Source organism: Aplysia californica, unplaced genomic scaffold (assembly GCF_000002075.1).
Source record: "Aplysia californica isolate F4 #8 unplaced genomic scaffold, AplCal3.0 scaffold00399, whole genome shotgun sequence".
In the NCBI taxonomy this organism is placed as follows: Eukaryota; Metazoa; Mollusca; class Gastropoda; order Aplysiida; family Aplysiidae; genus Aplysia; species Aplysia californica.
In genome coordinates, this window is record NW_004797669.1 from 683421 (window position 1) to 705988 (window position 22568).

The 22568-nt window shown below is 41.8% G+C and overlaps 1 protein-coding gene across 1 annotated transcript in view; it reads left to right on the forward strand.

Moving 5' to 3' along the window:
• LOC101860988 (midasin) overlaps nucleotides 1-15772 on the forward strand; it is a gene marked incomplete in the record, with an annotated part of 36205 nt that extends 20433 nt beyond the window's left edge. Inside the window, 13 exon segments of the mRNA XM_035971221.1 lie at nucleotides 4822-4949; nucleotides 5375-5528; nucleotides 6638-6837; nucleotides 7146-7342; nucleotides 8057-8254; nucleotides 9137-9342; nucleotides 10420-10542; nucleotides 11236-11433; nucleotides 12589-12696; nucleotides 13014-13121; nucleotides 13757-13828; nucleotides 14556-14777; nucleotides 15570-15772. Coding sequence (XP_035827114.1) covers nucleotides 4822-4949; nucleotides 5375-5528; nucleotides 6638-6837; nucleotides 7146-7342; nucleotides 8057-8254; nucleotides 9137-9342; nucleotides 10420-10542; nucleotides 11236-11433; nucleotides 12589-12696; nucleotides 13014-13121; nucleotides 13757-13828; nucleotides 14556-14777; nucleotides 15570-15728 — 2073 coding nt within the window.
• Nucleotides 15773-22568: the final 6796 nt, after the last annotated feature.

The following is a 22568-nucleotide window of genomic DNA, read 5'->3' on the forward strand; positions in this document are numbered from 1 at the left end:
CCCCCCCCAGGCGCCAACCAGTTTTGCTCCAGGGTGAGACGTCAGTGGGCAAGACCTCGCTGGTCGTGTACCTGTCTCGTCTGAGCGGCAACGTGTGTGTCAGGGTGAACAACCACGAACACACTGACCTGCAGGAGTACATCGGCTCTTATGTCGCAGACGAACACGGAAAACTCGTCTTCAAGGAAGGTAGGCTACAGATTACCAGGTTTTTAAATAGATTTTACCTCATTACAAAGTCTTGGCTTGTTGACTTGATTAGATAATGCTATATCGCGAATGAACAGAAGAAATTGTGGTTTTTAACGGTTAGCGGTTGGTGCAAGTTACGTAGATGTTTCTATTTAAAAAATAGTCGTCTTGTTATAGATAGACATGGCACTTTCATCTTCAGGGAATCTTAATAACAGACACCAGTTTTCTAGATTTTTCAGTAATTTTGAAAAATTAAATCTTTGATCTTTGCCATGTCTGTTTTGCATTTTGTCTTCACTGGACAACCGTCATGCTGCTTATCTTGAACTCGAACTCTGATGTTCATCTCGTATGTCTGTGTATTTTTCCAGGTGTCCTAGTGGAGGCCATGAGGAAAGGACACTGGATCATCCTGGACGAACTCAACCTTGCGCCAACTGATGTGCTGGAGGCTCTCAATAGGGTGAGTACAGCACGGCTCACCTGTCAGTGACATTTCAGAAAATGAACAAATATGAAAATTAAAGTTTAATTAGGTTCGCTAATTTTTGACAAATTTGCAAGTTCGGTACCCCCCGAAACTGAGAATATACGCTTTTTGGACAGTGGGAGGTACAAGCGCTGCTGAAAATATACACGCATTGGGCTGGAAAGGTCAAAGGTCTTTATGTTTTCGAGGGTCTTAGGAACTGCATTCATCTGTCTTAATGCTTTTTTATTGTCTTATTGTTTCACTAACACGAAAACAAAAACTCTTTCTTCGTCCAGCTGCTTGACCATAACCAAGAGTTGTTCATCCCAGAGACTCAGGAAGTTGTCCAGGCTCACCCAAAATTCCAGCTTTTTGCCACGCAGAACCCGCCTGGATTGTACGGAGGTCGGAAGGTCAGTCGGTCACTTCATCTCGATTATAACACAATTTTATTCGTCATGAGTGTTGTAAAAACTGCAGTTTCTTGTTTTGCATCCTCAGTTTAGCTGGGCTTTGTTTCGTATTCTCAAAGTCCTATTATTAAGACATTTTCACTTTTGTTAAGGTCGTAAAGTTGACTTACGTAAGCACTGTGTAAGTTTTTTTGAAGCAACAGAAAATAACTTAAGAATTGTGTTGATGAGGGTGTGAAAAGTAACTACATTTAAAATACTTGGACAATTGTGTTATGGCCATGACGATATGGCATCTCGCTGTTGCTTTTTTTTTTTCGGTGCTGCGGTTGTGGTATGAGCTGCTATTATTTTTGTTGATTGAATCACATATTTATTCCATTTAAATGTCTCAAGTGCAGATTTTTAATTGCAAAAGAGGAACATGTGTTTGTGATTAGTGAAGAATCAGTAAAACAATCTCATCCCTTTGTTTCAGGAATCAGAAGATTTATTAGCTTCTTACAGATCGACATAGGCTTCTTTGCATTTTCATTTTTTTTTACTGTCCTTGTTCCAATGATAATCAAGAGTATTTTCGTTTTGGTGTTCCCAAAAGAGTACCTTATTTTTATGTACTTATTTTTACACCAAGATAATTATAAATCGTGAGAAATCTGTCTTTTATATTAAAGGTATACACATTTGTTGTGTGCTATCAATTGTTATGTGCAAGTGGAAGGTTTTAAGATTGTTTATCAGCAAAGTAAAAGTTGGGATGTTGCGTTCTTTTAACTAATCATCTTAAGGTTAATACTCAAGTTGCAAAGAAACATGCCATTTTTTTTCAGGTTCTATCAAGAGCTTTCCGTAACAGATTTATCGAGCTTCACTTTGATGAGATTCCCCCGAAAGAGCTGGAGACGATTCTGCACGAACGTTGCGGCATCCCGCTCTCCTTTGCTCGCAAGCTGGTGGCTGTCATGTTGGAACTTCAGGTCAGTAGCTAGACTGATTATTAGAACTTAAGAGGTTTGATTACAGAAGTGGTTTCATAGAACAAAATACCTATTTTATGTCTCTTGATTGTGAAGATAATCCTGCTAAATGTCCTGAAGGTTATTTTACAAACATTTTGAATTACAAATCATCTTACTTCTTTTTTTACTTTTTTTTTCTAACAAGCTGTACAAGTTTCCTGTCTTATTTTCCATGGTCCTGTCTGTGTTTAAAAAAAATTATTAGCCAGTTTCTTAATGTTTGTTTTCTTTTTCCTTTCTGTGTTTCTGCAGTTGTTTTTGTGCTGAGTTGCTGTAGTTCTCGTACACAAATCTCTCCAATGTGAGTAATGGCTCTTGCATTATCACAAAGGTTACGGTTTTTTTCCCCTGGGTTCTAGGTTTTGTGCTTTATCTTTAAAAAAAATAATCATATTCATCGTTAGACTCGGCGACGTGGATCAAGCATTTTCTCTGGCAAGCAAGGCTTCATGACGCTGCGTGATCTGTTCCGCTGGGCCCAGCGCTACAACTGCCCCGAGGCGGGCAAGGGACAGAAGTTTTACGACTGGGACCAACATCTGGCTGATCATGGTGAGTTGTTGGACTAAGAAAAAATCACAAACAGCTTTCTGGGTGTGTGGGAGATTGATGTTGATTTTCTTTTGGCTTTGGTCTCTGTTGTTTAGGATTGGAAGAGGGCGTCTCTTGTTGATGCAGTTCACTGGCCCCCATGGTGTAATGGTAAAGCTCTTTGCTCTAGCGTGCAAAAGACATTAGTTTCATTTCTGTCTGGGAAATTTTTAATCGAGAATTGCCGTCGTTCTGCTTGGATGTTGTTTCCTGCTTAGCTGGGGGCCGGAGGTAATAGTGCATTCTGACTCCTGATCTGTAAAGGGGTCTCACAGATTGACCCTGGCAACAGTTTTAGAACAGAACAAGTGTTGAACTATTTCTTCAAGTTTCACAGATAAAATATGGTACCCCCAATGAGCGGTTCATATATGCAGCTATAATTAGTCAAATCTGCTCTGACGACCATCTGTCAAAGACAGCCGCAAGTACAAACAACCACTTCCTACTTCCTCCCTTTTGTGTTTTTATTATATTATAATGACACTGTCCTAGAGGACCACCACCTTTGTAAGATGACCCCTGGTTGTTTTGGACAGATTTGACAGTACTTACTTTCACTTGCTCTCACAGGTTACATGCTGGTTGCTGGCCGCGTCCGCAAATCGGAGGAGGAGCAGATTGTTCTGGAAGTGCTGGAGAAACACTTGAAGCGCAAGGTGTCACCGGGCTCGTTGTTCTCCGTTACCAAAGCAACACCAGAGCCGTTTGCCGCCACTCTGGAGTCCGTGATGGGTCAGTCTGTGGACGGCTTCCAGCACATGGTGTGGACGTACAGCATGCGGAGACTGGCGCTGCTCATTGGTCAAGCCATCCGATTTCAGGAGCCTGTTCTACTCGTGGGGTCCACTGGGTGAGTCTAGGGTGCCATGTTTCCTTCTGACTTTCTGGACTTTTCCGTTGTACTTTTTTAGTTTTTATGTTTGGCCGGACTTTATGTCTTTGCGAAAGTTACTTTGCATTTGTTTTCCTCACTTCACTCAGGTATAAATGGGTGTCAGGTCATAGACAGTGAAAAATCTGTTCGTATGTAAGTGTTTTAGTACCTGGTATGCTATCCAAGAAGATGAAATTATTTCAGAATGCTATCAGGTCTGTTGGGGTGATAATTTAGGTTATTAAGTGTAGAGAGCTTGCTTTATTAATGTGTTTTGGGGCTGAGTATCGACATTTTGCTCACAAAAATTTCATACGCTGTTACATGTATCATAAGATTTGACCACATTATATGTTTGTTTTGTTCTACTCCTCTCCCCCATCAGGATCGGTAAGACTACAGTGTGTCAGCTGTACGCTGCACTACGGGGCCAGGCTCTACACAGCGTTAACTGTCACATGCACACGGAGAGCGGAGATTTCCTGGGAGGCCTCAGGCCTGTGCGCTCCTCCTCAGATGACGCGGTGAGTTGGGTTGGCCTGCTTGTAGTTCTTCGACGTTGTGCGGCATTGTATAGGTTTAAGTAGATGCCCCGCCCCTTTTTCAACACTGTGAGGTTGGTTACTTTGAGGCAGGAGCTCTAAAGTTAATGTCAATCTCAGATGGAACTAAGCCAAATGGGCAGAGAGCCTTAAAAACTAATATCCCCCCATTATTATATTAATTGTTAGATACTTGGTTGACCGACATTGCTAGTTGTTTCTGTTGACTTAAAGATAATGTAATACTGTGTCTCATGACAAATTATGATTGTAAAGAGAACTGAAACAGATGGATGACATGAAAAGATTAGAAAAATAATACTGTTTTTTTTTTTTAGAGCATCCGTAAAGAGGAATAAGTGGCATCCTTTGATCACTGATATCTGTTTCAGATCTGGCTTTTGAAGAAGAGGAAAAAGAAAAAGAAGAAGAATTAAGAGCAGAAAAAGAACAAAAACAAAAAGAAGAATTAAGAGGAGAAGAAAAAGAACATAAAGTAAAAGGAGAAGAAGAAGAAGAAGAATTAAGAGGCAAAGAAAAAGAATTGAAAGGAGAAAAAGAAAAAATAGAAGAAGAAGAAGAATTGAGAGGAGAAAACGAAAAATAAAAAAATAAAAAAAGAAGAAGAATTGAGAAGAGAAAAAAAAAAAAAAAAAAAGAAGAAGAAGGAGAAGAATGCTGTATGAACTCTCTGTCCGTGTTTCTATAGGAGGACCTGAAAGAACAGAAGCTGTTTGAGTGGAAGGACGGCCCCCTGGTGACGGCCATGAAGGACGGGGCCATGTTCCTGATAGACGAGATCTCCCTGGCCGACGACTCGGTGCTGGAGAGACTCAACAGGTCAGTTTGTTTTTCTCTCTGGGGTCAAAGTAAACTTTAACATCCCCCCCCGCCCCCCCACACACACACTTTGACTTCACAATAATAATGATGATAATAATAATAATAGCTTGTCCGTCAATGTCTAACGATGACCATTGAATTTTGCAATATAATTACTTTTAAGAATTCTTTTTGTTGTTTTTATGATAGATATATTATTAAAAGTCATATAATTCAGTGTATTAAGCTATACATTCTGATTGTTATTTTATTTCCTGAATTTGGGAAATTTTTTGCACTTGCTTTTAAGGGTGGATGTATGGTACATTATGATTATTATGGGGTCGTTCTTGATTTGTGTCCATTTCATAGTTTGTATGTTTATAAAATTGTGTTGATGAGGCTGCAAAAATATTGTAAATTATGTTTTCTCGTGTCATTAGTGTCCTGGAGCCGGAGCGAACGCTGGTGCTGGCGGAGAGGGGCGGGCTGGGAGAGAGCAACGAGGCTCTGTCTGAGGTGGAGAGTGTCACGGCCGCTGAGTCTTTCAGATTGTTCGCGACCATGAACCCTGGAGGAGACTTTGGCAAGAAAGAGGTGAGGGAAAGAAACCGACTGCTCAGTGTGAGACTCCCACCATATACACACTCTGCACACTATAATTACTCAATATCACGAAAAGCAAGCCCAGCTCAATAGTAACAACGTGTACAGGAGGTAACATTCATTTTTTTCCCCCCCTTCTTTTGTCTTTGTACTACCTGATTTCGGGCCAAAATACCTGAAATTGACTCTGAATTTACCTGAAATGAGAGCTTTGAGGTAGGCAGCTCTGTGAACAACTTATTTACAGTCTGATCCTCACATTGAAAAGATATGTGACGGAGAAGGATCTCCGGCCACGGAAAAGCAAAAAAAAGTTGGATTTTGAAAAATGTGGCATAAAGGTTTCTTGAACTGAGCCATCGTTATGTTTTCTGTACCTGTTTACTGGCATCTGTTGGGTTGCTGTCAGACTCTTTTCTATTGCCTGCAGAAGTTGTGAGTTGGTTTTGTGAGCGTAATGTCTGTTGAAATGTGTATCCTATTCAGCCAGGGTTGGCTCTGATGGGTAGACTAGAAGCAGCCCACATCCTTTGTGATCTAAATTTGTGTAAATGAAGATGTAAACACTTACAATCCAACTGCACTCCAATGATGGCCCAGTATTGGTCATGTCTTTCCTTCTATGTGTGTGACTTGTAAGTTCTCTCGTGTGGTCTGCTGCTTCTTTTTATTTTAAAGGTATTTTCTTATCCACACCTTTTTAAAGATTTGTATTGAAGAATTTTTTGGGTTTTTTTTGTTTGTTGTTTATATCATTTTGGAGTTGGGTTACTTCATAGGGCCAACCTAGTGTAAATAGAATTCACCACCCAATAGACAGGCGAAGATCCTCAATAAAAGTTCTCCCAACACAGGAATTGGTCTCGGGTCTTCTGCATGAAATGGTTAAGCACCTAACCGCTGTACCACAAATGCCAATAATGGTATCCTGAATTCTTTCTGATGAAAGTGATGTTTACACGTCTCAGTCTCAACTACAAATTCTTTTGTTTGACGTGTCATTCTGTTGTTTTTCCATAGAATCTGGCTGCTCTTTTTTCTAAGGGGCATGTTTACATTTTTCCCTAGCATTATGTTTGTTTGTTTGATTTTTTTTTCAGCTGTCCCCTGCCTTGAGGAATCGCTTCACAGAGATCTGGTGCCCTCCGTCTCTAGAGAGGCAGGACTTGATTGCTATTGTGGAGAAGAACATCCGCGCAGGTCTCCAGCTTCACACTGCCGCACATGACGGATCCAGTGGCTTCGGTGCTGCCATGATTGACTTTGTGAACTGGTTCACGGCTACGGATTTTGGATCCAAGTGAGTGACGACTCGTAGAGGGTGAAGAACTGGTCTCATATGGGTCTATTCAGTTTGGTTCAAAGAAAAGTTTTTAAAAAGACCCCAACAAAACAAATGAACAAAAGTTAAAGAATAAGAGATGTGAAAAAAAAAAAGAAAGAAAAACTTGATTCTAAGTTCCTGAGACTTTTCTTTTTAAATAACCCCTTATGCCCAAAAATTGATGAGCGCCTTATTCCACCGTGTCGTATCCCAAATCGTGTCATAGGAGTATAAAACATTTACAGATGTAATTCTTATTACGTGTATATGTAACTGTTCCTCAGGGCCACAGTGAGTATCAGAGACTTGTTGAGCTGGGTGCACTTTGTCAACTGCTGCTGCGGCCGTGCCGGCGATGAGGGGGAGGCGGAGGAAGCCATGGAGACCGACAGTAGTGGCCTTACCACACTGTGTCAGCTGAACCCTCAACAGTCGTATGTCCACGGAGCTTGCTTAGTCTTCGTGGATAGTTTGGGAGCAGGTGAGGTCACACACATGAGAAATTGGTTAGACGGTGCCTGCCTCTGGCTGGTCTCTTTTCTTCCCTTTCACTTTGCTGTCTGTCAGTCTCTCTGTCTGTCAATCTGTCAGTCTGTCTGCTGACTTGCTTTTTGCCAGCTTTTCTAATTCTAGGAATTGTCTTAACTATTTGTTGAGGCTTCTTTTTTTTGTGAGTTTGTCAAATGATCGTGCACTAGACTACTGGATAAGACTAGTTACCTTCTTAGTGTTTACCAGCAATAATTGTACTTTAAATCTTTTTACATCCCTTTTTTATCATCAGACGTGGAAGGATAATGTTAGCAGATTTTTAGTGGTGTTCTGATGTGGTTTGCTTCTTCTTTCCTATCAAACATCTGTCGTCTTTATCTCTCCTCCTTTTTTTGTGTTTGTTACTCTCTTGTAACCCCTATTCTTTGGTACTTATTTGACCCTATTGTTTTGCAAATGCCATAACTCTTACTAAAATTAAACTAAAAAAGATATTATTATTTTAATTATTATTATCATCGTTGTGATCCTTGGTGTTATGATTATGATGATAATGTTGATGATTTTTATATACTTTTTTTGTATTGTGTATGTGCTGCTTACTTTATTTTAGTATTGCTCCTTGCAAAATTTTGAATCAGTTTGGCAGTCACCTGGTAACTATCATAACTAATTCTTGGTCCTTCCTGAAATTTTCGAGCAGGTTCGACCCAGTCATGGAATGAGGCAGTCGCCCAAACATCCCGTCAAAGATGCCTGGACTTCCTGCTATCCCAGCTGTCCTCTCTGTGTGGCTCGGCACTGCGCCCCGAGGACTGCGGTCTACTGACCCCCCGGAGCAGCTTGCAAGTAGTCATCTCCGAGAGCAGCTTGAGCATACCCCCTTTCAGTATTGCCAGAGGTATTGTGAAAAGATAGTTATTGTTAGTGTTTAGCCATAGTAATTGTTAGTGTTGTGTGCCCAGATCGACAAAATAATTCAGATCATGAAGGAGGCTGGCTACTTCGACCCTGCCTGTCAGGCCCACCACAAGTAAAATGGGAAAAAACATCCCAGCAGATGGACAGAAATACGAGATAAAAAACTTCCCTAACCAGGAGTTGAACTCACCTCTTCAACATGCAAAGGCAAAGAGCCTAACTGCTGCTCAGTACAATGTTGCACTATCATTTGTTGTGTAGGGTATCCATGACATAAAGACTTTAATAGTTAACCTTGTAGGATTGTGATGAAAGGGTACCTGATGGAGTCTGGAGACTACAGAAATTTCTTGACCTCTTATCATACATGTCTGTGAATTCAGAGATTCATTATCTGTTTTTCTTCAAAAGCTGATTAAGGTTATAGTTATTATGAAATTAATGTGAACTTAATATTTAGGAAAATGGGTGGGGGAAAACTTTGCAAAAAGTGTAATTGTTTTATAGATGTTTGTATAATTTTTTGCTTTTGGGAAATGTATTATTTTTTGCATTTTAATCAGTTTTTCACTTTTATTTAGCAGGTAGACACTAATGTAGCATGCTTGTTCTGTTTTCTTTCAGTAATTTTTCTGTCCTGGTCTTTTTCTAACTGTTCGCTTACTAAGCACTACTTGGCTCCTTAGGTACGGGTACGTGCTACTTCTTTACTTTCTCTCTGTTGTTTCTGTCTGTCTGTCTTGCTTTTTCCCCTGTTCTAAGTAACCTTTGTTACATCGATATGTTTCTCTTTACACCAACAAATGAACAATCAAACAAAGTTTTACTTGTCTGTTATACATTTCCTGTTTCTTTTTGCCAGGTCCGTCCCGAGGAATGGACGATGTCCAGTTTTCCCTGGAGGCTCCGACCACCTGTGTGAACGGTCAGCGGTTGCTGAGAGGGCTACAGCTGGCTCGGCCCATACTCTTGGAGGGCTCGCCCGGTGTGGGGAAGACCAGCCTGGTGGCAGCTGTCGCTAGACTAGCTCGGAAAACGCTGATCAGAGTCAACTTGTCAGAGCAGACGGTACGTTTGTTGGTTTTTTTTGTGTCAACTCTTAGTATATGGAAGGTTATTCTTCCTTTGTACTGGGCCTGTTTTGTCATCTAACTTTTCAGCCTCACAAACTTCTCTAATACTCTGTTCCTATTTAACCTATCTGCATAGAATGAACATCAGAATGAGAAGAAACGATATATCGAAGCAGTTAACATACAGTTTGATTATAGATAACATGAAATTGCTGAGGTTTGGTAGATTATTTTTATGGTCGGAGGTCAGCTGAACTGGCGCGCAATATACAAGGAGTTAATGTAGGGGTTTTATGCTTCCATTGACACAATTAAGATCATTTAGGTGGCAGGCTTGCAGGGTCAACCCAAGCTGAGGGGGATATAATGTCCCAGCAGAAAGACGGAGATGCTTAATTAAAATCTTCCCACATGAGAGCTGAACTCTCATCTTCTGCCTTAAAAAAATTAAGTGCCTAATAACCACACCACAGATGTACACAATTTGTTTTGGAGTTTTGACAATGATTTCTCGAACAATGTGTCAGATGTTTAAAACTAAGGAAGGATTTTTTTTTTACTTGATAGTTCAGGCAGGTATTTCTTAAAAAGTGAAGATTACGAGTACAGGTCTTGCCTCTTGTCATCAATAATGTTTAACCTAAGATTGCGTGATCAATTTTGTTTGTTCCCAGACTTATATGCAATCTTTTGGTGCCATTGATTAGAACTTTATTCCTCATCAATTGCAAGGACAGCGTTTTCCATAGACAATGTGGATCTGTATTTTGCTATGTAATAAATGCTTTGTGTATGTGTTCATTCCTGTTCTGACGCTCTGTCCGCTCAGTTGGTATCATGCTGGACTGCGGAGTGGATGGCTCTGGTTTGATTCCTCAATGGTGCGTTCTTGAACTTGCGTTGTTTTGAGGAGTTTTAGGGCTCTCCACCTATTTGGGTTTGTTTTTTCGGAGATGGACGTTAAATTTGGAGCTCCCGCCACTTGCATAGCCTTACTGTGTTTAAAGGGGTATTAAACCCAAATAACAACAACAACAACAAAAACAACAACTCCTGGTTCTTCTCTGTGCAGGATGTGAGTGATCTATTCGGAGCTGACCTTCCTGTGGAAGGAGAAGAGGGCGGTCGCTTTGCCTGGAGAGATGGACCTTTCCTGCAAGCTCTGAAGGCTGGTCATTGGGTTGTCTTCGATGAGGTACGTGTATATCTGTTAATTACTTTTATTTTATCTGTCGTGAGTACCGTGAGGTGTTGTTTAGAGATAGAGAAGTTGGGTCTTGGCAAACTGAAAAGCCTCTTGAAGCTGGAAAATGCAAACTTTTCAGATGTTCTATACTTCCTTAATCATCCTTTTCCTGGGGCTCTCTCTCTCTCTCTCTCTCTCTCTCTCTCTCTCTCTCTCTCTCTCTCTCTCTCTCTCTCTCCCTCTCCCTCTCCCTCTCCCTCTCCCTCTCCCTCTCTCTCTCTCTCTTTCTCTCTCACACTCTCTCTCTCTCTCTCTCTCTCTCTCTCGAAGTACTTTTTGTTTTATAGAGTGTGCTCTAGTAAAGCTCTTTTTTAAAATGTATTGATTGCTCTTAAGACAACAACATCTCCTGGTGAAGACGTGTTATTATTTTTTTTCTAGTCTTTAGTGAGGTTTGTACATATCTGAAAATAATGCTCCTGTTTTATACACTTGAATATTGCTGAGGCTATAGCTGTTTATCCTATTTTTTCTAATCAATGTTTGTAAAGTGATTGCCCGTATAGTGTCAACATTTCCTTAAAAAGACCATCTTTTTAACCCTAGAACTTGAGTCTCCTCCCTTTTCGCCTTGTGTTGAAAACTAAACTATTTTGTGTTATTTCGCCCTGTTTTATCTGTCAACATTTCCTCTTTGTTCAGCTCAACCTGGCCTCCCAGTCAGTCCTGGAAGGTCTGAATGCCTGCTTTGACCACAGGTCAGAAGTCTACATTCCTGAGCTGGGCAAAACCTTCCACATCAACCAGGAAGACACACGCATCTTTGCCTGCCAGAACCCTCTGGCCCAGGGGGGAGGCAGGAAGGGACTTCCTCAGTCCTTCCTCAACAGGTTCACTAAGGTGGGAGAGTTGTCTAGGGTTTCTTAGTTACACACATTTAGTTGGGGGTTTTTTGTGGTGTTTTTACTGTGAATTCTGTCTGAAGTTTCATGTATTGTTTTTGCTTGGGGGTTTTTTGCAACGAATTTCTTCTTTGGAATACCTTACAATCGGAACTGTCGGCCACCCGTTGTTTTTTAGAAAAGTTGCCGTATTAGACAGGTGTCTATCTTACGCAGTGTCATTATAATGTAAAAAATATGCAGGGAAGGAAATGGGAGGTGGCCATTTGTGGCGAATAGAGCAGGTTCAACTGTGTGAAGATAGAGTAAGGTTGACAAAGAAAAACTTACTTAGAGAAGAATGGCCTTTCTCCATCATTCCTCAACAGGTTCCCCAAGGTGGAAGTGTTGTTTAAGGTTACATGAACTATTTTTTTTTTGGCGGGGGCGGGGGGAGGGAGGGGGCGACGTTGTTTTTGTTTTTTTGCTTTGCTTCTGTCTGAGGATACATACAACCAGCTGTGTTTGCTATGAATTCTCTCTAAGGTTACATGCAACTAATTGTTCTTGCAATGAATTTTGTTTGAAGTGACATGCAACCAGTTGTTTTTGCTGCTAATTCTGTTTGAGGTTACTTGCAACTAGTTTTGCTCTGAATTCATTATGTTATGTGTAATGATATTCTTTTTTTCACTTTACAACCTTGTAAAATAGTTTATCTACAGCTGTAAAGGAAAAAAATTTATCCAATAAGTGAAAATAACGAAAACAGGAGACTGGATATACGATTAAAATTGTTGTTAATGACCATCCATTGTTGAAGAGAAAAGCACATATGGTCGCTTTTAAGCACAAAGGGGTTATCCCAAAAAGTGCTGTTTTGAGAAAATCGAAGGTAAAGTTTTTGGACCCTTGTTCAGTTTCTTTAAAAGACAAGGAGAGTTTTCTCTATAATATCCAAACAAATAAACACATCAATGAAACCAAACTTCTCCTAGAGGTAGGGCAATGCCCACTTTTGGTGTAGGTCAAGGTTTCTGGAAACCCCCGAAATCAAGGTTAGTCCTCTTGTCCTTAAAAGCGACCATATAGAGCTTACTGTTGGGCGGAAATTTAATGCTTTCTATGATTATGATTATTATAATTATCTTGATCTCTTCTGTGTTTTGTCCAGGTTTATGTGGACCCTCTCACCAGGACTGACCTGATCTTTATTGCTAGCCGGATGTACCCGGGTCTCCCAGAGGACATGCTCACGGATATGGTGGACTTCAATACAAAGGTAGGCGGTCCCTGCAGTGGATGTTAATCTGATGACTGCTAAGTGAGAGACTCTGTCAAACGTCACTTTTTGAAATACTGTATGGCGGAGTCTTTCAGTAATTTTAGTGGAAATGTATTGAGAAAAGGGTTTTTTTTGTGTGTGGGTGTCTGTGTGTGTGTGTGGGGGGGGGGGGGGTATATGCCCTATAAATGCAATTATTATTATTATTTTTGTTGTTTTTGTTATTATTATTATCATTAATATTTTTTTCATTATATGTACATCTTAACTACTTTTATATAAAAATCACTCAGCCCCTTCTCTTTTATTTCCAGATGTACTCAGAGACCATGGTGAAGAAGCAGTGGGGAGGACGAGGTTCTCCGTGGGAATTCAACCTCAGAGATCTGTTCCGTTGGTGCGAGCTCATGCAGGCAGACCAGGTTGGTGGAGCATCTCTCTCTATACATTTACTGAGGATATCAGCAAAGAATTACAGTATTGTCACTTGGTGGTTTTTACGGCAGCTCTAGTGTGGTGTGCTCCTTGTTTCCCTTCACACGTCTATTTTCCTTTTCTATTATCCTTCTCTTTTTTGTGTTTGTGACTCTTTTATAACACCTCTAGTCTTGGCAGTTATATACAAGTGCTATGAAATTTTTACCAACAAAACCCCAATATTGCAAGGAATGTTAAGCCAATACAATTGCACTCATCTTTTTTTCACAGAATTACTGTCTATCACTCTTCTGGCCACCTATTTTATTATACGTAAGCGCACACTCACACTGAAAATGCACTATTTCATAAACACATGATGTGCTTCTGGCTATTCATGCATGGTTGATGGTGGAATTGTGTGTGGTATGTGGTTAGGCTCTGTGTGGTGGAGTTTTCTTTATCGAGTATCTTCGTCTGTCTTCTGGGATGCTGTGACCCACTTAGCCCATGTTAGTTAGCCCTGAAATTTAGGGGCAAAGCAGCCAGCCTCCAAAAATCTTTGTAAAAAATTGTTTTGGTTAATTTTTAGTTTGCTGTATAAACCTACAGATTATTCTCACTTTCTTTCTCTCCGCAGAATGTGTGTCCCGGTGAATATGTAGGTCTGATCTACAAAGACAGGATGAGGACAAGCCAGGACAAGCTCAAAGTGAGTCTGTGTTGTGTTTCAAGTTGATAATAATAATAATGATGATATCAATTGCATTTAATAGTGCATATCCATGTTTTACAGTGTGCTCTTTGCGCTTTACAACTATTATTTCCTAGCAGCTGTAGAACACCCAGGAGCCTTCTCACTGTTCTTGTTTTGAAATTTGAATTGTTTTATTTTCTTTAGGGCATTCTAATTTTGACAAAATAAAATAAATTGAACAAATTATAGTTCAGTAAGCTATTCGTTGTTCAGTTTCAGTTTAGTAAGAGTTTAACGGCGCTCGCAACTGCATCAGGTCATATGAGCGCGTGAAGCACAAGTTGGTTGCATTCACAACAGTTCTCAGCACGTCTTGATTTTGTTCAAAGGTTAGGTTAAATGGTCAAAAGTTTCGCTGTAAAAATTTCAGTTTTAAAAACAATAATTTGTATTTCATTTAAGATAACAATATCTACATTTTTGTGTAAAGGCCAATGGCTTTTTATAAAATTGAGAATTCTGTTGGGATCAATGACGGTGATCTCTTAACTTTGTACATCTAAAATATTTCCTTCGGGTCTCTCCAAAGTCCGGACATTCTGCTAGTTCTTGTATAACGGTGAAATCTGTGTCGCATCTAACACAATTCTTTGTTCTACAAAATGTTGAAATTTGGTGAAAACTTTGAACAGATCATTGACCCAAGTTCATTCATTTCTCTGTATGTGTATCTCCTTCACAGGTGGACCAACTGTACACTGCCTCCCTGGGGAGCTCATACCCTCTGTGCCAGCCGTCCAGAGTGCTGCACGTCGGGTCTTCCACGGTCCAGGCCGGTCATTCCTTCCTGCCTCGTCAAGGCGTGCACAAGTCTCACTCGGTTTCTTTGCTGACTTTACACCACTGCCTGGAGCCTCTGGAGTCTCTGATGAAGTGTGTGCAGATGAGCTGGCTGGCTATACTGGTGAGTTGATGGTGATTTGTGTTTTGTTGGTGTTGAGTTGTGGTTAAGGATGAGTTGATGGTTGTTTGTAGTTTTGTTGGTTTTGAGTTATGATTTAGGGTGAGTTGATGATACTATTTGTTTTGTTGGTTTTGAGTTGTGATTTAAGATTGGTTGATGGATGGTGTTGAGTTGTGATTTAGGTTTAGTTTTTGATGTTAAATTGTGATTTAGGGTGTTGATGGTGTTTTTTTGTTTGTGTGGAGTCGTGATTTAGGACGAGTTAATGATGGTTGTTTTGTTAGTGCTGAGTTGTGATTTAAGGTGAGTGAGCACAATAGTGACCCTTGCAGGTGTGGGCCCCATAGTTCTACTGTGAAGGAGTAAAGAATGACACCTTCCTTGAGATTGCATGATGTAAAGGTGACTAAAGGTGCGCAGGTCTTGTTTCCTGAAAAGGCCCGGTTGGCAGGTGCTCAACTACCCTATCCTGTAAAAACTTTTTTTAAAATGTGGAAACACAAGCAATCACTCTCACTGCCTTTCTCACCCTGGATCGGGGTATAGGCCATGAACAAACACTTTTTCACCTTTCCCTATCTCTTAATGTTATTCCATGTCTGCCCACTTTTCTGTACATCTATTTCTCCGGAGACTCTTCTCCAGGTTCCACGTGGTCTTCTCTTTGATCTTTTATCTTGTGGGTTCCAATCAAACACTTCATAACTTATAAAAACATTTAAATTTACCCCCCAAAAACCCCAACAAATTGCACTGCTTTCAACTTTTTCTCTATGGATGTGTTTACCCCAGGTGGGTCCCCAGTCCTGTGGCAAGACAAGCCTGGTGCGTCTCCTGGCCCAGCTGTGTGGACAGACCCTTAGCGTCCTGCCTATGAACAGTTCCATGGACACAACAGAGCTACTGGGCGGATTTGAACAAGTCAGTTGTTGGTTGTTATTTTTGTCATGACGCGGTGGAATCAGGCACTTGTCAATTTTTTGGTATATGGAGTTATTGGTGGCATCTTAAAGGTTATTCATTTGGCTTGTATTTGATGAAAAAAAAATTCCATTTAGCTTGAATAGAAGTCGACATATTTGTGATTGAAGGAGGTAGGGGTTGCGCGGTTTCAGAAGTAAAATTAGCGAGAAAATAGCCCCCAAAGTTTGGTGACTTCCATAGCTCAATAGTCCTTGGAAACTGCAAATTTATGTTTTTCGTGCCTTTAATGAACGTTCTTCCATAAAATCCACAAATATGAATGTTTTTGAATGGACATGCAAGGTGTTAAGCCAAAAATTAAAAAATTGAAAAAAAATTTCAATCTGGCTGAAAAATCCTGATTTCTTCGATTTCATTATTTTGACAAGCACCTGATTTCACTACCATGCCTCATATTTTGTTTTGTTTTTTTAGCGTGAGTGTGTGTTTATTTGTATTATTTTTGTTTTGTATGGGTGTTTTCAGTGTTTTGTTTATGTGTGTGTGTTTTAATTTTACTGTGTTTGATTTTTGTGTCTGTTTCATTTTTGCATGAGTGTTTTATTTTTGTGCAAATGTTTTATTTATGTGTGAGTATGTTTTCAAGCATATTTTTCTTTGTGTGTAGTTTTGTATATATGCTTGTGTTGATTGTATGTGTGACAGGTTGCAGGAGAGGGGTAGGTCCTACTTTTTTACATTCCTTCCATTGTTTCTGTTTGTCTTTCTTTTTCAAAGTACTGAGTGACACTGCACTGTAAATAATCTGTGAAAACTTTACACATCCATCCTTGAAAGCAAATTTGTCTTAGGAGCCAAAATTGCTAACTTTTCAAAAACAAAATAACTAAATTACAAATAACAAAGAATAGCACGCATTTTTGCCTTTACATCTGTCATAAAAACCAAAAACGAAAGATTAGTATTAGTGAGTGATATATTACACATTATTGGATGCCAAAACAATCTGATAGTGGTTTTCTTACAACAATGAGTAATGACATTTAAGAAAAGAAATCTGGCAGGGGAATGCAAAGAAGACAAAGAAGAAAATAATTAATTGCTTTCTTGGGTCAATATCATCTGATAGAGTCAACTGTTTTGAAGGTGTCAGTTGTCTGGTTGGTCTCTTTTGCAGATGTTTGCTTTTCGATTATTGGCGTTTGATTATGAGTTGGTTCTAAATATTTTTAGCAATCTTCTAATGTTTCTTACTGTCTCAACTCAATATTATGACAAGGGATCATGGGCTTCACCTTTGATACCTTATCGTTTGGTTGGAGGGTGTCACTGGCAGGTCGTACTTAATTATTTTTGCACTGTTGTTTCTGTCTTATTCTTCCTGTCACTATAAATGATGACGACTGGCTTCTGTGGTGTAACGGTTAGGCTCTTCATTGTTGCACACAGGAAACTTGAGTTTAATTCTCTCATGGGGTCCTTCTTCTTTTCCTTCAATCTGTTGAGTCTGTCTATCCCTCTTGCTCCCCCTCCCCCTCCCCTGCACTAAATGACTTGACTGGTCAATGTGCTTCCCTTTACACAAACTGGACATATTCCTGGCTGTTGCTCTTTGTTTTTTGTTTTGTTTCGTGTCTGTTTATGGTTTTTACCTGTGTATGTGATGTAGCGGTTAGGCGCTTTGCCATTGGACGCAGAGGATCTGAGTTAGATTCCCGTTGGGGGGGGGATTTTATCGAGTATGTCGATCTTTGTGCTGGAATGTTATCACTCTCTGCCAGGCTTAGTCCTGACAGTCAGGGTCAAACCCGGCTCTTAAATGTTCTAAATTGTGTCGATGAGGGCGTAAAACACTTACGTGAACATAGTTCCTCTCTCACCCTTAAATAATGGGGAAAAAGGTAATATAATGCGAACCTCACTAAATTATTAAACCTATACATACAGCATGAAAAGACTAACGTGATATATTCTAAACGCTTGAATTAAAAAAGAAGACACCATGCTTTTTGAACTTTCAAAGGTTTAATTGTGAATATCAAAAACGTAATAGAAACAATACAATTGTCTTTAATCTAAGGAGCATAGTTTGTGATGGTAGCGAGCGAAACGGCTCTCGGAGAACCGTGTGTTTCGTTGCAGTAGAAGCTTTTTGCAACAAGCAGCGGCTCTGGTGTCTGTAACGTTCACGAGTCGTGAGATACGGTGGCTTCAAAATTATAATACAGGCTTGTTCTCACATGCACAAAAACTCATATTGATCGTAGAGGCCCTGGCATACTCACTCACTCGCACGCACACACGCGTGCGCGCACATACACGCACATACATGTATATACGTATGCGCACACGATCACACACAACACACACACACACACATACATACACACACACACACACACACACACACACACACACACACACACACACACACACACACACGCTTGCGCGAACATACACACCTACTCAGACATATATACGTACGCACACGCACAGACGCACATATACATTCACACACTCACTCACCCTCCTCTCTCTGTCTTTTCACACAAACACACACCCATACACACGCACAAACAGCTAACCCTCAGACATTCACATGTACAAACACACTCTCAAACACACACACAAACAACACAACACACACACACACACCACAATACAACACAACACACCCAAACACACACACACACACACACACACACACACACACACACACACACATACACACACACACACACACACACTCACCACAATACAACACAACACACAGCATAACACACGCACAACACAAAACACACGAACACCACAGGCATCCTCTCCGAATGAGTAAGTGTACAAAAAAATGGAACATTAATGAAACGTATGGCTACCCATACATCTCTCCGTTGACAGCAGTATTAGATCTGGTTCGATCTGTTGGTTTATTCCCCTTTGCATCCGGTCGGTTTGATTGCTTCCACAATTTATGCTCGCAGGCCAATTGGTGGGTGCCACAGCGCTACCCCAGAATTACTAATGCCACCCTAGAATTACAAATGCTGCCCTTGAATTTCAAAGTTCTATCTGCTCAGTGCTTAGTTTTTTAGAAATTTGAAGTCAAAGTTTTTAATTTTCACGTGTCAAGATTTTTCGAATGCAATTCTTTGAATATCTTGACCTCGTCTCTTATCTTACGGTTTTGAGAGAGCAGATAGAACAATTTGGTTTCTCACCTCATGGTCTTAGTAACTCAAAGCGGCCCAACATGTCACATAAGACCTTGTAATTCTAAGGTAGTGACTGGTGGGTCCTTTTATTTTTCTTCTTTCATTCCTTCTGTTGTTTCTGTCTGTCTTGCTTTTTCCGTGGATTGTTAGCGGGTGCTCTAGTGTGGTTTGCTCGTGTAACACCTCTAATATCCGGATGGTAGGAGGGCGCCGCTGGTAGGTCCTACTTCTTTACTTTACCCCTGTTGTTTCTGTCTGTCTGTCTAACCTTTTCCCAGCTCTAAATGACCATTATTGTGTTGATGTGCTTCTCTTTATTTAAAAAAACAACAACATAAAAAAGCCCAACAAATCCGGCACTTGTACGACCCAATTGTGTTGCATTTGCCATAAATATTGTACTAACACTTTCTTTTTAAAAAACGTGCTTTTTCCGTGGATTGATAGCCGTTATTGAGTGGATGCGATTCTCTTTTCTCCAACAACGTAATCAATTTCCAATGTCGTTTGTTTGAACTCAGTCATCGTACTCCGAAAAATGGAATGGATGTCCCAGCAAAAAGACGGAGGAGATAATTGATTTAAAACAACAGAAAAATTCTTCCTTTCCGGGATTCAAACTCACGCCTTCTGCGTGCAAAGGCGAAGCACGCAAACGGTGCACCGCAAATGCCGATACGACGAGTGTGAAAGATTATGTGATAGTAATACCCCTGCGTCATCACCATAAAGTAGACTCCTTGTGGTGTCGTCATCATAATTTGGCACCGGTAGCGTGTTTAGAACATAGATTTGTATCCCTAGACTGCGCAGTTTTCATGGCCGCCGCTTATTGCTCTAGACTCAATAAAAACTATCCGCGAAGCATGCGCGCTTGCGCACTTGTCATGGCGGCCGCGTTTGCTTTTTATAAAAACTCTCCGCAAAGCATGCGCCTCACGCCGTTACGCCTCAAATGAAGGGCAAAACGTCTGTCTCACAGTAGTCAAGTAAGTGTACGCAGCACATTTCCTCCTTGTCCTTTATTTTGCTCACTGAGTCAGATAAATGGTGCGTGAGTGGTTGGCGGGTGCTCTGGTGTGGTTTGCTCCTTTTTAAAAAATCTAACATCTGAGGTTGAGAGGGATACAACGCCCAAGCAGAAATACGAAAATATTCGATAAGATATTAGTTTCCCCGCTCGGGAATCGAACTGATGTCTCCTGCATGCAACGGCGAAGTGCCTTTCCTCCACACTACAGACTCCTGTGGTTCCTCTGTTGTCACATGGTACGATTACAAAGTGTGCGTTGAAACAGACGTAATTATATCAAGCGTAAATACAACAGTTGTTTTTTTAGTTTGTTTCTTTTGTATTTGGTGTTTTTGTCATGACCTGCCTCATGGACGTTATGTTGAAGGTGTTAAGTACAGAATGATGTCCGGTAGAAGTAAAGTATAACCCTCCATGTCCTTGCGCACATTAACGATCACAGCAATTCTGTTTCCTAGTCCTGTAGGGAGACATATCAGCAACTCCATTGTGACCTCCACGGGGACCCGAGATCTATGCACAAAGTCAGGTTAATTCTGAAAAAAGGAAGGGGGGGGGGGTCCACATTTTCTTTTACCAAAAGTAGTATTCTCATCACCAGGCTGTTAAACGTCGATAGTCCGTTGAACGGGGCGCGGAAGTGGTAACGTAAGTGTTAACACAGTAAAGTTTACCCACCTGAAGTCGTGGTAGTCCGTTCAGAAAGATAGCCTAATTTAATCCAAAGTGTCAGGTACGAATTTCCTCTTCGGGGTTTAGGGTTTGTGTAAGTGTATAGATTTAATGCCCCCGTCAACACTATTAAACTATTTAAGAAAGAGGACCTCCGAATTTAACGTCGTCTCCGATAGGACCGAGCCAAATGGGCTGAGAGCCTTGAAAACTCCACAAAATGACCCCAAGTTCAAGAACGCCTAGCCTGGGGTTTGAACCAGTGATATCCTCTCCGTAGTCCTGCATGATACCAACTGAACCAAAGGAACTCCCCGATTTAGGGTCTGACACGTGCATAAAATGTCGAAGAGAGTGATTGGGAGCAGTAAAATGGTCCCACCCTTGTCGCATAAGGAGACTCCAAAAGTGTGTTGAAAGGGACGCAATATGTATTTCATTCAGCCTTTCTATGTTGAAAATGCCTTGGTAGTGCCTTGATGAGACGCCTGTGATGTATTCAGTAAGGCGTGAAAATCTTGTGTGATGATGAAGAGATGTTATTGTCATTATTATTATTATTCCTTTTGGTCACATGATGAGCGTTTGGCAGCCGCCTTCGTCCGTATTGTAATTGATGATGGTCTCGCAGTGCCCGCTGACCTCATACGGTCCGATGCTGACGGCGTCATACTGCGCCGTACTGGCGTCACACTGCGCCGCCATGCTCAGGTCGTACTGCGTGCTGACGTCGCAGTGCGTGCTGTCCGTCTCGCTGCCACCACCGCCGCCTCCACCGCCTCCCCCACTGGCCGAGGAGGTGGCGTGGTGTCTCGGCGATGACGAGGACAATGCCCCGCCTCCTCCTGCCCCTGCCCCACCCCCTGCTCCTCCTCCTTCCCCCACATGGTTGGGAGTGAAATGGAAGTTTTCGTTGTGGAAACCGATACCTCCTATGCCGCCGCTGATACCACCCCCACTTATACCACCACTACCCGTGGCGGGGCCAGCGTACATCTGATGGTTCACCATCATCTCCTGTCGGATGGCGTCGCCGGACACCGACGTTGTCATGGGGATGGCGTTGCTGTACACGTCACGCGTGACCTTTGCCCCGGAGGCCATGTCGTAGTAGATGACGCCGCAGAAGATGGGCGTGGTCACCGGGTGCGTCCAGGCCACGATCATGAGGAAGCGGTAGACGTGGGGCGGCTGGCGGTAGTGCACGTCCAGAAGGATGAGCGTGAAGAGTGGGTACCAGCAGAGCACGAAGGAGACCACCATGAGCATCATGGTCACGATGCGCCGCAGGTAGCGCCGGGTCTGCAGCATGGCCTTCTGTGAGGCCACGTCGTCGAACTCGTAGTGCACCTCCTCGGCCAGCTGGTCCGCTGTGGGCGTGGTGGTGAACGTGGTGGTGGTGTTCTCACCGCCGGCGCTGTTGTAGTGGTGGTGATGGTGCTGCTGATGATGCTGATGGTGGTGGTGGTGGGAGTGGGCGTTGTGCGAGGCGGACAGCGAGGAGAGCGACTTGTGCAGGAACGTCCACTTGCGGCTGCGCGCGCTGGAGCGCAGCTTGCGGAAGAAGTGGAAGAAGCTGACGGCCGCCACCACCACGGCGCCGGTGACCAGGATGACCCACAGCGCGTGGATGACGTAGTTCTTGGTCACGCCGTACTGGTACACGCAGTTGCCCACCTCGTGGTTGAACTCGGAGCTGTAGAGGGGATGGGTGGGGAAGGGAGGGGTTAGGAGGAGATGGTTAATATGTAGACGAGTGATGGGATGAATAAAAGTGACTATAGTGTGTGTTTAAGGGGGGCGGGGTGGAGGAAAGGGGGGCGGTGGGAATCAGGAAGAGAGAGTTAACTCGACGAGTAATGAGATAAATGAATGGAAAAGGAGTGGAGAATGGGGTGGGGTGGGGGTAGGAGGAGATAGTTAATAAATAGACGAGTAATTGGATGGGTGAAC